Source organism: Nymphalis io, chromosome 22 (assembly GCF_905147045.1).
Source record: "Nymphalis io chromosome 22, ilAglIoxx1.1, whole genome shotgun sequence".
In the NCBI taxonomy this organism is placed as follows: Eukaryota; Metazoa; Arthropoda; class Insecta; order Lepidoptera; family Nymphalidae; genus Nymphalis; species Nymphalis io.
The window spans coordinates 9,080,134-9,097,793 of NC_065909.1; the positions used below are offsets into that span (position 1 = coordinate 9,080,134).

The 17,660-nt window shown below is 31.5% G+C and overlaps 3 protein-coding genes across 4 annotated transcripts in view; 1 reads left to right on the forward strand and 2 right to left on the reverse strand.

The window, feature by feature from the left end:
- LOC126777205 (E3 ubiquitin-protein ligase MYLIP) overlaps nucleotides 1-8,363 on the reverse strand; it is a 32,633-nt gene extending 24,270 nt beyond the window's left edge. Inside the window, exon 1 of the mRNA XM_050500182.1 lies at nucleotides 8,029-8,363. Within this exon, the coding sequence (XP_050356139.1) occupies nucleotides 8,029-8,112 (84 nt within the window). The 5' untranslated portion in view covers nucleotides 8,113-8,363. The remainder of the gene's footprint in view (nucleotides 1-8,028) is intronic.
- Nucleotides 8,364-9,273: 910 nt separating this feature from the next.
- LOC126777285 (V-type proton ATPase subunit G) lies at nucleotides 9,274-11,966 on the forward strand. The gene is made up of 4 exons (XM_050500295.1): nucleotides 9,274-9,459; nucleotides 10,213-10,313; nucleotides 11,147-11,245; nucleotides 11,511-11,966. The coding sequence occupies exons 1-4, from the start codon at nucleotides 9,378-9,380 to the stop codon at nucleotides 11,577-11,579; spliced, it is 351 nt and encodes a 116-aa protein (XP_050356252.1). The 5' UTR covers nucleotides 9,274-9,377; the 3' UTR covers nucleotides 11,580-11,966.
- Nucleotides 11,617-17,130, reverse strand: LOC126777239 (uncharacterized). 2 transcript variants are annotated; one of them, XM_050500236.1, is made up of 8 exons: nucleotides 16,933-17,130; nucleotides 16,208-16,321; nucleotides 15,105-15,285; nucleotides 14,079-14,361; nucleotides 13,626-13,714; nucleotides 13,423-13,486; nucleotides 12,581-12,741; nucleotides 11,617-12,098 (listed from the first exon to the last, which is right to left on the reverse strand). In XM_050500236.1, the coding sequence occupies exons 1-8, from the start codon at nucleotides 17,030-17,032 to the stop codon at nucleotides 12,053-12,055; spliced, it is 1,038 nt and encodes a 345-aa protein (XP_050356193.1). In that variant the 5' UTR covers nucleotides 17,033-17,130; the 3' UTR covers nucleotides 11,617-12,052. The 2 variants fall into 2 exon arrangements, with proteins under 2 accessions (XP_050356193.1, XP_050356192.1); XM_050500235.1 differs by having other exon boundaries at nucleotides 15,105-15,288; nucleotides 16,933-17,129.
- Nucleotides 17,131-17,660: the final 530 nt, after the last annotated feature.

A 17,660-nucleotide genomic window follows, 5' to 3' on the forward strand; every position in this document is an offset into this window, starting at 1 on the left:
AAAACTTTATCTAATTAAATATTGAGATAAAACCTTATTCGTACGAATTATCGAAGCAGGAAACTAATTACATACAACAAGTAAATAATTTTAAGATAGTAAAAAAGTTTAATTTACATTATTTTTAAACTAACGATAAGACTTTCTAAATAATATCAAAGCGTTTGATAGACGTAATCATTTTTTATTAATAAAAGAAAACGTGATGCAAGAGAGGTATCCTTAATTTTGTATACTTATTTCACTTCAATTATCACACACGTGAAGTTGAGAGAGGGGATGGCTTACGTGACTACTGCAGCGTTCGACTCCACCTTTAGTGTTCCACAAGGCTGTAGTAAGACAACTTTTATAACATTTCCGTTACATGTTCCCTTTGAATATTCTATTGGCCCTTTTACTAATCAGTTATGATGAGAAAACAAAACTATAGAAATCGCTTTATTGTTTTTATTTTTAGTGCACTAAAATTTAAATAATAAACATTTCGTTTCACAGATTTTAATGGACGTTTTGGCCTATATTGCACGTAAATAATCGAAATGGTGATTGAACAGCAAATGCCGCCGACATTTAAACAATAATAATACGTGGTCTATATTTGGGTCGTAAAAATACCATTAAATCGTGTTGTATGTACCGAACATTCAGTTGAATCTTCAATCAATTTGTTACATTTAAAAAGTTTATTATCATCACATGATGATTTTTTTCTTAATCATCATGACGGTTATTATAAGTAACTGTCGGATAATACGTGTGACTAATATAAATGAACAGTAATTTGCACACAAGAAACATGTTTCAGATAACTGTGACGGCCTTACTGGGAAGTACATGGACTTGGGACTGTCGGGAATGCCAAGCGAACTTAGCACCTAAACGTGTTTGACTAGATTTTCCGTTTTCGTAGCAGATAGCATATATACCCATATCAGTTGATCATGTAACATTTTATAATTATATAACCTTGATTAAAAGCACTTAAAGCAAGTACCATTTAATTGTCGGTTTGCAAAGCTAGCGGGTGTCCAAGGCGCCGAGTGCGCCCCGAACATCGGAATACCCACTAAAATACCAGCGGTACCCTTTCCGTCTTAACGAGGAGTGCCACGGGATCGCTTTCGCATGCTACCGTGACAACTTGCAATGATCCCTAATAAATGGGAAAAAGGCAAGCGAATAATGTGAAATCTGTACATGCATGTAATTTGTCAATTGTTTGTTAAATGTTTCCTTCAAATTTCACACATATTACAAAATACATTTTTAAACGCAGACGCATTGTTCTAAAATGTTTTATTTAATAAAATTTGGATTACAGATTATACTACAATTTTAACATGATAGTTAAAAATATATTTTTTTATACGCCATTAGTATATTAACAATAGAATATAAGGAAGTCATCATTTAAGCGCGTCACACAGAAACAATGGATTCTTCAAACAACTACGTCTATTAGACCCTAATCTCGAACAAATAGAACAGGTATAGCTTGCGGATGTTGCAGAGATTTTCCAACTACACTATAAACTATACTTCTTGACTCGGTAACTTTATTTGTATAAATTATGTTTCCAATCAATATTTTAATCCAAAGATTTTTTTTATATATAATAGGAAGACGGACGAGCATATGGGCCACCTGATGATAAGTGGTCACCAACGCCCATAAACATTGGCATTGTAAGAAATGTTAACCACAGCTTTCATCACCAATGTACCACCAATCTTGGGAACTAAGATGTTATGTCCCTTGTGCCTGTAATTACACTGCCTATTTCTTTTGTATCTTAGTAAATGTTTTCAAATTATGAAAATAACCGTCATATTCCAACACATTATTAGTTGACGATGAGACGTCTTAAACCGCACCGAAGATCAATCACTTTAGCATTAAGGATCGATAATACATCGTTGAACATAAATACTAAATAAACAGGAATTAAATACAATAAAACGATAAATAATTCCGTGTTTGTGTCTCAGTAGACTATCTTAATGATGAATTAATGTCGTACTCGTGTTTATGAAATCAATAAAATCAGAGGATAGTAATAAAGATATTGCTAACATTGAAATGAAAGAAACAATTATTCAATTTGTATGTTGATAAGGGTGCGCCGGCGCAATCAGCCTCGTTGGCCATTAGCGATATCAGTTTAATTTAATTATTCACATTTATAACACTATAATATTGTTTATTAAATTTCTTTGTTTAAATTTCGATAAAAGAATACAATTATTTTTAAAGTAACAGCGTGTAATTATCTCATTTTCGGGCTAAGGTCTCTACTGCCTTAGAAGATAAGATTCGGAGCTTATTTTTTATATTTAATCTGTTTATTTTATGCTTACAGAATTATTATTATCAAAATCAAAACATACATATATAAAATCAGAATATAAAAAAGAAATTTTGAATCAACACTGCCTAAAATACTACGATAATTGCCCTAAAATATATTATCATATAACGTTCAGTGTTTAATGTTATTATTTATAAAACAATAACGCATAGTGACAGATAACAGGTCGTGTCATTGATAAAAGGGCAACACGGTCATGGCAAGAGGCATATCGGGAAAAATAATTAGAAATAATTACATTATTAATAGTCATAATGTGTAGTTTGACTATAAGATGGACAATAGAGAGATTAGAAAAATTGCATATTATACTTCATTTGATAATATATAAAAAAACAAATATCCAAGGTCCAAGGTTCAAATACAAGCTCGGGTCGATAAATTTCATCGGATTATAATAGTAAATGTGCATTTGTGTTTGCACAATCAATTGCCTTTCAGAGTATTTATTACGATAAAGACGTCAAATTATTCTATGTTTTATTGGTCAGGTTTGTGCAAATAGAAATAGCAAGCAGACAAATATGCAATAATTATACATTTAAATAACTGGGATTTCGTTTCGTAAATACAACTTGTATTAACATTTATCTTATCGCTTATTTGATATCGGATTGATAGCAGATCCCTGAACCGGATCTACATATTTGATGAATCGTACGAAATCACCCGCCCCCAACGAATGAAGGTCGAAATGGCTGGATAACATTGGCAGACCTATCCGTATCTGTCATTGGTGTATTGCTATTTTATGCATCGTCTAAAGCGGATTTTGACGGCCGTTTCAATGACAATTATTTTTAAATATTTAAAATCATATTACGATCATTTTCATTTAATTCAGCGTAAGAAACTAAGTAGAAAACATTTGATTAAGGCTTCGTCATAATTCTAAAGATTTTCCTATTTCTTTTTGGTTAAATGAAACTAATACAATCCACTACAAAATACGACAATGCAAAATTGATATTTTTAGATATCAAAAATGTATCCCAGGTAAAATGGTTTAAGATTGTTTCTATCGCATATTATGTAATAACCCAGGACATAAATTGAATTCTGATAACAATGACAACGCTAGTCGGTACCTGACAATATATATATAATTAATTATTTATTTATCAAGACTTATTTTCCCTTGTATGTACTAGTTAACAATTTTAACATACATTCAGTGTACTTTAAACGTTACATTAGTACTGACCCCCTGAATCGACTGAAATGAGATGAGATTTGTATTATTTTAAGCAAAATCCTAGACCGAGGTGAGAGATCGAGTAAAGTAAGCCAAGGTTCGGCGAATCATGCTCCTAGTCACGTATTATCTTAGACACAAATATAAATAAACTAAACCTACCAACGAATAAAACCAGGAAGAAATTGTGGACATTAATGGTTCATTATATTAGTAGGACGTTAACACCGCCATTACTATTTGTTTAGTGTTGCCTTAAGAAAATTAATAATGCAAACATTTTAACTGGTAAAGTCTGATACGTAGTTATTATAGTAACGTACTTTATATATATATATATATATATATATGTTTTATTTCCAGGCCATTACCAAAATTGGTTTGCTAAGTTTATTTTGATCAATGTATTGTTTCGAAGAGGACATAATGCATTGTCAGTAATGTTGCTCATAATTATTATCGTTTTTATATTGCATCTGCAGACAAGACTGTGTAACTATTTTATTTGTATATATATGAATAACACTCCTGCGATGTTTCCGGCTTTGACCAGTGATATTTCGTGTCGAGAGAAAGTAAGAGGCCCGATATGTTTCTCCGCTCAAAATTAAAAAAGTACATTGTGTAAGCATGGCAACATTCAAAAAAATGTAAGGATGAATATTATTATTCCTCATCGATATTTTGCATATTGACATGAGTTCAGGCTTAAGCATACCGAATTTCATCGTAATCAGCTCAGTGATTTAGCAGTGAAAGCGTAAAAGACACACACAGTAAAATTCACAGCATTTATAATATTAGTATAAATTACTTAAGATTCAAATATATTGATTTTAAGTGTTTTTATAAGCATTTTTTACCTACTCATAGCTTACTCTGTAAGCTTATACATAAAGTGAGTTTCCAAATTAAATTAATTTGTAAGTAGTCAATTCGTGTTCTGCGTTAAAGGAAAACATCGCTAAGAAACACGTTCGGTAAGAATTACTCAGAAATATTTACCCACAAAATATGTCATTGCAAATTATATAGACTTTTTGATATTCTATATAATGTTTGTGAACGGTAATAGCAGATTATAATCATGTATCCATTAAAATACTTCGAACAGGGTATAATAGACCGGCACGGTGTGTTATGACGTCACAGTACAAAGTCCACGCATCTAATTGGAGAGTACAATGGTTCGGGCGATGATAGTCTATCAAAATAAATACATTTGAACTTAGAACTATTGATGAAAAAAAAAATTGCTAATAGAAAATATTTCAACATAATAAATACATGAGTACATAACCTAACATTATAATTTACCTTAAAATATATAAAAATACGATGATTTTTTACGTACGTTTCTTGAAATAAGCTAAATTGTTTATTGCTAAATTTCATTGTTAAAGTATGTTGCAATAGTTATATTTATTTTAATGCAGATGTAATTGCAATTTTTGCTTATGTTATCGAAACTTGAGACTAAATTATGATTTTTATTATACTTAAAATTTTATAAAACTGTCATTTCGCAATAAATTTTAGGTAGGTAATATTTTATATTGTTTGTACAACGTAGATAAAAGTTGTATAAGACAAAATGCAGTAATAAAACAAGCCCGCAATTTAAATAAATGCTTATATGATTTATTTAATGGGGACATTTAAAAAATGCACATCGTACTGTAATGGAGTCTTACATATTATTACATGAAGATTTGAATAAAATATACATTACACTAAAGTTCCTTTGTATTTTAAGATAATGTTATTGAATGTCAAAGAAGGTTAGGTTAAAACTGTATCGAATTAGCAACACGACCTGAATATACATCGTAATTCACATTGTTAGAATAAAGTTATAATACGAGATTATTTTAAAATTAATAAGGATATTAATATCTAAATTATACTCGTCTGCTCGCCAGCGAACTTTATTTAGACGTCGTGAGATCTCCGAAGGTGTCGCAATTGTTAAAAGCGATTGCTTTTTACGAAAAAACCATGCAATTACTTTTAATTTTTAGTAAGAGGTTTTTAACATGCTAATTTTTATTGCGAATAAAACCTACTTGCATATAAAACATAATCTGCGCTATGATTATAACATATGTACCGTCGAGTTCTCTAAAGAAATTTTAAAGAACTAAAATGAATATATATCAACGTTTTTATATATGTTATAGTGAAGTCCACTTTCTTTCGACAAGAGAACTGTACATCTAATAAACTATCACAAACTACCCCAAGCCTAATTTATCTCATGTCTATGAAATAGATTATGTAGTGGGAAAAGATTTTTAATAAAATATAATACACCAAGTAATGCTTGAATGATCCTTGTTTTAAAAATTAAGCCGATTATTTTTTTATTGAAATTATTGTATCATTAGTGATTATAATGGGATGATTATTCAAAATGGTGGAACATAACACATTTTATGTATATTTCAGTCCTAATAATCATTATTTTGTAAGACCTAATTTACCAAACAATAATCAATTACATAAAACCTGTTTGGTACCTAATCTGTGCTAAAACAAACAAGTCTGAATTCGTACGCGAATGATGGTGACCTCACAATTAAATTGAGTTCTTCGGAGTTTGGACTCTCGTCTGTTCGCATTAAGGCCGCGTGTTAGCTACCCAGGTGATGCAATGACAATTTAATACTTACATGTTTTATTTTTAACATTTATGAGAGTTAAACATGATGTTATAATCTGTTTTGAATGATTAATGTTTCGGCTACCTGAGTTTGTCATTTCTTCGATTGTTTTTTCGTTTGTAATGAGACATTTGATTCAGTCATAAGTGTTTTTGATGTAATTTTTTTGTTTATTGTTAACAATGTTGTTAACTTTATTTACAAACCATCTTAGAATGCCAAATTAAATCGTAGAGAAAGCAAAATGTTGTTTTTTTTTTTATTTAAAAATATATTTTTCGATAAAGCAGTTTTCGTCTAACTAAGAAAGCTGAATAGGTATATGCGTTACTAGTTGAAATTAAAAAACAAAAAAAAACGTACATTCGTAGTTCGTACCGATCACGTAGCGAGCACGTGTTTATAGAGAGTCACAGCTGCTTGGCCGGTTTGGACTTTGGACTTGCGTTACAATCACCGGTCGCGGTGTTACGAACGCGAGAACGCCTTGCCTTGATTCCGTACCGAAGATAATCATTCACGCTTTGTTACTTGGCGCTAAATTTTATTTTTAATAATTAACTTATTGATATTTGTTGTTTATTTATGATTGCGATTCTGTATGCGAAGAGGTATTTTCGTGTTATTTAAAAAAAAAACATACAAATATCACCTATAAAAAGATATATGAATGATAATGTACTAACGTACAGTCAATTATTATTCAATGATGATTGTATATAGAAAGCGATACTTATATTACATTTTATAAGTCTAAGTATGAATCGATTTAATAACTATTATCGTGGTATTTTATACTTTAATAGCCACAATACGATTAAGACGACGAGTGTATTATTGTCGGCCGGTGACTTGTCATTTAAAAAATTTAATAAGGCTTAACTACTAATAAGATACTTTTTCGGTTTTACGCAACTATCATAAGATCGGCATTCAAACATATACATAGTTACCTATATACATATATAACCACTGTGTAGTTACCTAGTACACCTACATAACGAGGTAACTAAACTAACAGTTAAATTAACGAATGTATGAATTGATTTACATACATACATTGCTTTAACAAAAACAAACGTAGCGTAGGTACGAAATCTATATTTAACAAATTATAACATTACTATAATTACTATGGTGCTCCACTTTTCGACAATAAATGCTTAATTTCCTTGAACCGTAAAAATAGTCATATGAAATAAGAAACATTGTTAGATTGTCCTAAATTTAAATTATTATATCACATTGGAACAACGCCAAACATTTTAAAAGTTTAAGCGCCAAACACGAATATGCATTTTATTGCTAATTTATTACAATTAAATTATAAACTTCCTTTTTTAAGACACTTTAATTTTAAACCGGATATTGATAAATTAGGTGAGCCAGGTACTTTTTAGTGAAGGTGAGATATGACAATAGGAGGTACAAAGTCCACAAGGTAAAACTCTAGACGTCATAATATTGTAGAGAACGTGTCAATCGCTTTCTTAACAATACCGAATACTGTAATAATACATTATACAAATAATATGACATGTAATTTTATAATGTACCAATTACAAATTACAATTTCGTGTTCACGAGGATTTGTTTTGAAGTATTGTTTTAGTTTATGTTCAAGTTGCTTATTTATAAAGGCGAAGGCCGAATTAAAAATATATATATATTGCGAAATGGAATGATATCGAACCTATTTGAACCTCTTCACAATACGTTATTTTAAAATAAAAGTTTTTAAAAAATATTAATAAAAGTTTTTTTTTTAAATATTATTGTTAAATAAAGTGCTACTTACTTTTTCCAGACATTGCTGTCCAATCGAGTTAGGTTCCACCTTGACTTCCAAAATCACAGAGTTAGGTTGGCTGACTAACCACATTTTGAGTTTTATAAAACGAGAAATTTGCAAAATTTATTAAAAATTTAGGTCGAAATTACTCTCTGTTCTATATTCCAAACAAACACTCAGGTTTAATTTTTATCTCACACGCGTAAAAAATTTATTTAAGAATGTCTTTCGTAATTCGCTCTGTGAAATATTTATCGCGTATTCTTTGTGGAAGTAAAACTGTGAATACTTCCAAACGACGGCCATACTACGTTAAGTTTGCCACCGAAATGATAAAGAAACAGTGACGTGCTCAGTTACCGACTACTGGATTTGCTTGAAAAACCTAACGGGGTATCGATTATATTTGATAACATTTAATGCATTGCTCGTTTTATCTAAGCATGTACAGATATAGTGATCAACAAAAACTTCGATGTAGATTGCCAACGTCACATAAACAAATACGATATCGAGTTATGGGGCGAACGCTCGCTGTTGCATCTATTGGACGTCTCGTTTATCCGGCTTATATTAGACAAGGACAAAACGGGTAATGACGTATTACATATGTCATAACATTTAAATAGTAACCTAGAGCATTACTATATGGACATTATTATTGTATCCAAGCAGAATATTTAATTTTTATATAATTTGTATTTATAATAAAATTTTATTATTTGTTAATTGTATCTGTAAAAATAAAATATTCGTAATTTCAAATTTGCCACCTATGTTCTTGACATTTAGTGTGACCAGATTTTTTCATCAAAAGAGTAGTCACTTAATTTTAATACAGTATTCAATTTACATTTAGTGTATAAAAAATCAGAAATAACATGCATTATAACAAATTAATTAATAATTAAAAAAACTTTTTGTTTTTCAATAAAAACAATTGTATTGCTATTTTTAAAAATAATTAAAAATAGAATTAAATATGGTAGCAACATTTTGTCACTTTCTTTACAATTGTTCGTTCCACAAAATAAGTTTTATATACTTATTTATTTCTTTTAATTAGATAATACGCACTGTCATTATGGTTAAATTTATTGTCTATACATGTTTTTTATTTAATATTTTTTTTTTGTTTATAACAGTTTGAATAGTAAAACTAATGAAAAAAATATATTATACAACGTTCCGTTGCAAGCATATTCAACGAAGCACGAGCCGATGACAGCGCCAGTCGTGACAACATAATGGAACTAAAATAATCATATGACTACTTTTCGTCACGTCTGGCTTTGCTATTGATTTGTGTCTTGGTCTCGATTCTCTCCGGATAGTTTTTGTGTGTAACATTAGAAATGGCGAGTCAGACACAAGGAATCCAGCAACTTTTGGCTGCTGAGAAACGCGCCGCAGAAAAGGTTTCAGAGGCTAGAAAGCGTAAGTCAATTAAATGCGTTCTTAACAAATCATACGGTCAATCAAGAACATTTTTACACACCTTCTTTATATGCGTATATGCATATTTTTTCTCAATGGTGGTAATTTCACTGGATAAATGATTATATTGTTAGTACATTATCTTCTGTAATCATTCTGTGTTGAACGTTTCTTTTTTAATTATTTTCTCCGTAATATCTTAGTCGTTCGCTCTTATCACATGATTTCGATTTTTGTGATTGAAGCAACGCCTTGAAAATATATGTTCAATAGGTCTGCTATTATAATAAAATTTAAAATTATCATGTAATTTGTATAGATTAAAAAAAAAAACTCGTATATGTGTAATAAAAACTGATGGGAGCAAACTCTTGTTTTTTTAAGGATTCAATTACTTTTAAATAAACAGTAAATAGGTTCCAAAATATGTATCTAATTAACTATAAAAATGTAATTGCTATTTGGCATATACATATATTAACAGAAGGAAAAGCAATTACCAGGTGAAACTTATTTTAATAAAATTTTAATTGAATATTATTTGGTCAAGCCTTACTGTATTACAAGTATGCTTTACACAGTTCAATTTGGTTGGCGAATGAATCAAAAATAATTTTGAATCTACCTAAAACTAACCATTTTTAAGAGGTGATCACTTATTATATATTAGAAGGCAGATTTGTACCACTGTTTTACCACATTCGTGCCACATTCAGTTACAAGGTAAATGATACCAGTATTTTTATTCACCAGGGAAAGCAAAACGCCTAAAGCAAGCCAAGGAAGAGGCTCAAGATGAGGTTGAAAAGTACAGACAGGAACGTGAGCGACAGTTCAAAGAGTTTGAGGCCAAGGTAAGTCCTTTTGCACTCTCACAATAAAATAATTATATCAATGTAAAGAAGCAGCATATGAAGGTTCTAATGTTGGGCTAAAAAGCTTTCCTGTAAATTTAAACTACCTTTTTTTACCTTTAAAACTTATTTCATTATGTTGCTTAAGTTGGGTTGGTAGATAGATATACAGGTAGTAAAATTTCATTGAGTTCATAAAGGTTTCCTTAAGGTGTTTTCATTCATTTTCTGAACATGTGATGAATTATAAACTCAAATTAGGCATATGATAACTCAATGGTGCTTGCCCATATTTGAACCAGTGCTCATTGAATATGATCCACACTTTCTATCCACTGGCTCTTATTTCCTGTTAAATTGATTATAGGTTGAGCACAGTCATCACCAATGTTACATCACATCACAATTTAAGTTACAGTTTTTTTTCAACAAGCTTTATTAATTTGTGTTATTCCTTCCCCTTTTATATGCATATATATAAAGCAAATCGTCATTGATTTACCCTCAAATTTGTTGATTTAAATTAAGCTAAAGTTACAATAGTGTGGAATCTATTAGGAGAGTTGGAAATGTTACTGCAGATTTGTACATTGCAAGCATAAGCAAATTGTTGAATATCCAAATTGGTGATTTATATATTTTGTACGATAAGTCTTTGTATTGTGTTAATTTTTTTTATCATTTTTGATTTAAAAATCTACCAGTAACTTTAATTAAATGTTTTTAGTATAATATTTTGTGCTATTAGAAATATATGTTAATACTAGGAGTTTTTTGAATGATTACTTTTTCTAGATACATGATTTTATTTGTGTTCATATATATTTCAACAGCACATGGGCACAAGGGAAGGTGTTGCTGCTAAAATCGACGCAGAGACCAAGGTTAAGATCGAAGAAATGAACAAAATGGTTCTGGCACAGCAGGAAGCGGTAAGTCCACCACAACGATATCATGCTCAAATTTTATTTAGCTTATTAACACTTCTATTAAATTACTATTTTACCAAATTATATAAACTTTATTAAGGGAATATTATATAAAGGAAAACAAGAAACTTAGGACTGACTGCCTATTTTATGTAAATAATATTTTTCTCATTATTTTTGAAGAAGTCATTAAATAATCTTAAAAATATTTTAATTAACTGTTCCATTAAAATATTAGACCATATGATGATTTTTTTTAATATTTCAGGTGATCAATGACATCCTCAACTTGGTCTATGACATCAAACCTGAGCTGCACATCAATTATCGCATCTAAGTCAATGTTACGCATAACTTATTAACTTTTTCGCGTATTTAATCTGCGAACAACCGATTATAGTTCTTATTGTTATTATTATTCTGTTTATAATCTGTAGCCACTAGGGATGCGTGCAAATGTCTTAAATGACAACTATGTGCGGTGAGAAAAACGCGGGAAAACAAGATGGTTGCCATTTGCTGTAAATACATGAAATAGCTTGTATTGCCAATTATAATAATTAATCATTGAATATATTTAACCCTTAAATTACAATCAGCTCGATATCATTCCATTAATGTCGAAGGATCCGCTTGAGAACACGAAAAAAAAAATTCTATTTTAAAAATTGTATGTTATTCAATGTTGTATGTTGAATAGAAATATATGGAGTTTTAAAAATAATGTTGTTTTTAATTTATCTTGTTATGGTAGTCTCGATGTCTGTACAGTATTAGAAAATATATTGGTGATGTAAAATTGGTCTTGTTTTATTCCCTTTTGTCGTTCCAATCGGGGTTCTTTATTGCTGTATTTCTGCAAAAAATAAAAATTATGTAATATCATCTTGTGTAGAGAAAGCGTAGTTTTTGTTTTATCAAGACTATTATGAGGCCTTCGAAATTTTAATCTTATCAATAAACAATGAGATTTCTCTAATAAAAGATATCGATTCTTAAATAATATTTAGGATATTTTCGTCTTTGTCACTAGGTAATATTAATGGTATGAATTTTTCAAATATTTGTTTTATATGGGAATCGCTGAGGTAGTTTCTCTGCCTACGAGGCTGATTGTTGATAATGTTCTTAAACGATACTGGCAGGGTGGCCCTGTGTACCTAACGCAACCTTATTATATTCTTTCCTCAAAGGTGTTCCAATGTTTAAAGTTTATTTTAGTTTGGTATAAATTAACTATATATCGCAAAGTCTGATATGATGTTAATATAACTATGTATAAAGAAAAAAAATTCATAGACAAGCCAAAATAACAAAATGATGGTAGAAAATCATTACATAAGACTTATCTTCTTCTCTGATAGAGTCTCAAGCCAGTCTGCAATTTGCCCAACGGTGGAGAATACTGCGGGTTGGTCTGGCTTATCGCAGCGCTTCGATGAGAACGAGAGGATCCCAACGAGTAATCCATCCATTATCGCAGGGCCACCTGCGTCATGCTGTAATAATTAATTTATTAAACAATTCATTTAAAAAAAATCTATTGTAATAATATTAGCTTTGATTGTTCTTAAAAATAAATATTTTAATTCGTTTTATACTAGCTAACCGTCCCGGCTTCGCAGGAGCAGAAAAAGGGGCAACATGAACGCTTATATCGTAATACTTAATATAGTACCTTATGGCTAATGGTTCACTAAAGCTCCCAGTCCTATGTTTGTATGTGGTAGATATTTTTAATATACTTCTTTTACTTTTATCTTTTTTTTTTATATAGAATAGGAAGGTGGACGAGCATATGGGCCACCTGATGGTAAGTGGTCACCAAACGCCCTTAGACATTGGCATTGTAAGAAATGTCAACCATCGCTTATAGCCAATGCGCCACCAACCTTGGGAACTAAGATTTTATGTCCCTTGTGCCTGTAATTACACTGGTTCACTCACCCTTCAAACCGGAACACAACAATATCAAGTATTGCTGTTTTGCGGTTGAATATCTGATGAGTGGGTGGTACCTACCCAGACGAGCTTGCACAAAGCCCTACCACCAGTAAAACTATCTATTAGTAATCTACTATATAAACTATAGTATACGTAAACTATAGTATCTATTAGTAACTCAACAAAAACAGATTATATGCTGACACTTAATAATGGTGTTCGCGGAGATGACTTACATTACAAACGTTTTTCGCTAAAGTTATGTATCCTGCGCAGAAATTACTCCGCGTGACAAGGTCACTGAAAAAACGGTTAAAACTTTTAAATTTTATACAGCTGGGCTAAGGCCTCATCTCCTTTTGAGGAGAAGGTTCGAAGCCATACATTGCTCCAATGCGAGCGATATATATATTTTAATACTGTTATCATATTTAATCACCGTCCGTATACTTCTTGGCAGTCGGCTAGGTCGTAAATAGGTAAGACTAGTTTCTGAAGCAGCACTTGACCGCCCAAGCCACCTGTGCTCTAAAAGGACAAAATAATAATTGATTAAACGTTACATTGTTACACTTTGTAACCGCGGATCCTGAGGTCCGGGGTTCAAAGACCGGGTCAGAGCAATAAAAAAACTAATTGATGTTTTCCGTTCAAAAAATTGGCAGTAGCAGTCCTGACCTGCCTCGTAACGTATACTAACGTGCCTCGAAGAGCATATTAGCTGTTAGTTCTACACCGTAAAAGCGTAACGGGCAGACAGAGCTACTTTCGCATATTGGTATAGACGATACATGTAAGTATAAATGAAGCATTGAAACGCATGCCGGGCATTGCTTATTTTTATACATTAAACAGCTCTTTTATTCTTTGTAGAGAATTTAGGTAAACTTACCAAGACTGAACCCCATCCCAAAAATGTAATATTGCTATCAGTGGGCACAATTCTATCAGTCGAATAATCGATCTTCGCAACTTTATTATCTTGTCCATCAAAGGAAATATTCTTATGCAGTTTCAAGACAGCAAAATTGAATTCCAATGTATTGGGCTTGTAGTTTGGATGGAAGAAGATTTCAATGACACGGTATATATCGCCACCGGATGTTGCGTTTGAAGAACCGACTCGAACTGTGAGCATCTTCACATATTCACGGAAGAAACGGTTGTTGTACTGTCTGGGGAAAATACATGTGGAGAAAGAGATACATATAGTAAAAATCTAACAAGGAGATGGGCGGTGATTGCTAATCGATTTGTTTTGTTCACTGTTAAGTACCCACGGCAAATACTGAAATTAAATCAACGCCCTAAATTTAGGGTTTGGATGGAATTATTAAAAATAATAAACTTAGAGTTTTCTAATAATAAACGATTTCAAGTTATCATTATTTTGAGCAGCTCAATTTGGAGATGTATTTTATGATTGAAAATCATTAATTCTATATTCGGGAAAAAAACCGTACAAAATTACAAACCAATAATTAATACTACTACAGAAACTAATCAAGTTTCTACTAATAACTAGAACTAAATAATTAAAACCATAATTTGTAACAATTACTAAATATAATGTGTATAAATAGTCGAATATACAGTTTTTATACGAACTAGTTTAGGTTTACTTTTGTGTTTGTGTCTAATATACGTATATGATATATGTCATTACCACCCGGGGGTACTAATGTCCCATTCTTAACATGTAATTATTATTATTCTATCGCTAAAAATGGTGTCGATGAGTTTCGTTTTGAATTTGAATGATCCAGTGTAATTGCACAAGGGATATAACATCTTAGGAATCGTTGGAAGTGGTATTTATCATCCCATACTACTTATTAGGTGTCCTATTAGCTCTTAAAATAAATTGAAGGTAATCCAATAAACGTAAAATATTGTAGCGCCAATATTAATGTCTTACAATTGTAAACAGTGCGCTGCCGTCAGTATCCTATCAGAGTCGATAATAGCAGCTCCACACCATAGTTGCTTGTTCACCAGCAGCGCAGCAAGAAATGGGTAATCTTCTATGTATGTGGTCTCATCGGCGTTGTAAATGCGACGGTATCGTCGATCCAGTCCTGGGTCGGCTGTCGGTTTTTCTGCTTTGGGTTATATATATTCAATAATCATACATAGGAAATAACTACTCCAGTTTTACCAGTTTTGAAATGAAGCGCCAATGTCACTTAATTTTAAATAACGAATGGCCAGTGTATTGTGAATATGTGAATCATAACCAAATTTTGGGTTATTTTTTTTTTATAGAATAGGAAGGTGGACGAGCATATGGGCCACCTGATGGTAAGTGGTCACCAAACGCCCTTAGACATTGGCATTGGCATTGAATAAGAAATGTCAACCATCGCTTATAGCCAATGCGCCACCAACCTTGGGAACTAAGATTTTATGTCGCTTGTGCCTGTAATCACACCGTTCAAACCGGAACACGACAATATCAAGTACTGCTGTTTTGCGGTAGAATATCTGATGGGTGGGTGGTACCTACCCAGACGAGCTTGCACAAAGCCCTACCACCAGTAAGTAAGGTTAATTTGCATGTGTAACTTATCTCGTATTCATCGATAAAGAAAGCGATCATAAAGGTCGTGGATTTTGGTTCACCAGTTCAGGAGCGGCACAGGGCAACGTAGTGAAATAAGTTCAAAACATTATTCTTAATAGGTGAATGAGCCTTTAGCCAGTCATGCGTCATTCATAGGTTATTAATATTTTCCCACGTAGAAACATAAATCGTAATAGGGATACCTGATCATATTTACTTAAAACTTTGTGTTTAAATGTAGGGGTTAATTAGTTAAATATTAGCTTAACTAAATACCAATAATATTAGCTTAAATAAATAATATTCCTTATAAGTTCCATTAATCTGTATCGTTAACATAAATTACTGGTCGACTTTATCCGACAATTTTGATTTAATTCTCTTAAAATATATATTAAGGTTTTTAAAAGGATCTATACCAAATTTAAAATTGACAGATCATTTCTTTTTATACTTACTAGAATTGTTTTTCTGAACATTATAAGTCCTTCTGAGAGGTAATTCAATGGTCATTCCTTCGTATTGCCACTCATTATCGTCATTGTTCCTGCGGACGATGTTTTCACGTTCCACTAGTAATTGATTTGAGAAATACAGTTTTAGAAATTATCAATATATATATTATAATTTTTTAGTGAGATTACATTTTTATTGGAGTTTATCTAAACGTTTTATTGTACGTTTAAGTTCTCGCCTTCCTCGTCTTTACCGGTTTTGTCTTCAAATTTTTTTTTCTGAGATTATTTTAACAATATTAGGGTTAAAAAGACAAGAAGAGATGCATTAAAACTTTACAGTAGACTTATCTTCCAATGTAGATTACCTATCAATATAGGACTAAAATAAATGCTGTCTTACTTGTGTCGGAAAGGATATCAAGAGTTCTTGTCACATTAGTTAAAATTAGTTTTAAATCATTTTCAATTAAACTTATTTTAAAATAAAACGCACTTAGCGAGTCTGACCCACGTGGGGTTACGTTTTCCGTAGAAATTTAATTTATACGCTATATTCTTTATTTCTTCAAAATGTTAGGGTAAAGTTTATATATTAGAGGTTATATGCTTGAATGCGATTGTTTTTTTAAACATCTTATTTGTCCCGCAAATTGATTCATCAAAATGAGATTGCTGCTATGGTTTTGTTTTTTTTTCTTATTCAGAATCATTTCCAATAAACTTACTGTCGTCTGAAGAAGTTTTATCAAAATCTTTGTGTTCTATGTGGGCCGCAGATATCGTGATCAATATCAGACCCGATAGTATCTTAACAGTAACCGCCATTTTAAATGAAACTTCTGTTTTCTTTTTTCATCTACTATTTACTGTATTAACTGTAAAAAATATAGTGTAGTATAGGAATAGTTTACGAAATAAAATATATTAAATCATAAAATAAATCAAAGAACTCAGTCATAAACATTTTATTGGTAAAATGAAATTACAAGGCGCTGTAAGTCGATAGAAAGAATTTCAACCTTATAATTTAGTGTAAGCCATATCCCAATCCGCCCCAATAGGGTTTGATGATGGGTGTAATGATTTGGGTCTTAATGATGGGCTCTATGATGGGCTTAATAGGGGTCAGGATGATGGGCTTGATGATAGGGGTTACACGTGGGAGGGTCACTCCGTGGTTGATAACGCTGGATCTATATTCTACGGCGGATGGCAACAGCAGATGTGAATAGGCTGTGGAAGAAAGTCAACCTTCAAATTGCGCAACAACGGTGACCACAAACGCGTTAGTCTCGTGTTATCCTAAGCCTCTACGAGCGCTGAGCAAACCGCCTCAGTCGTATTCTCTTCACGCTTCCCTTCACTGCAAAGGGAAGGTTTACGTCAGTTTGTCAGGTCTTTTATTGTAGACAAAATGACTTCATATTCAAGATTAAGTTTCATGGTATGAGAT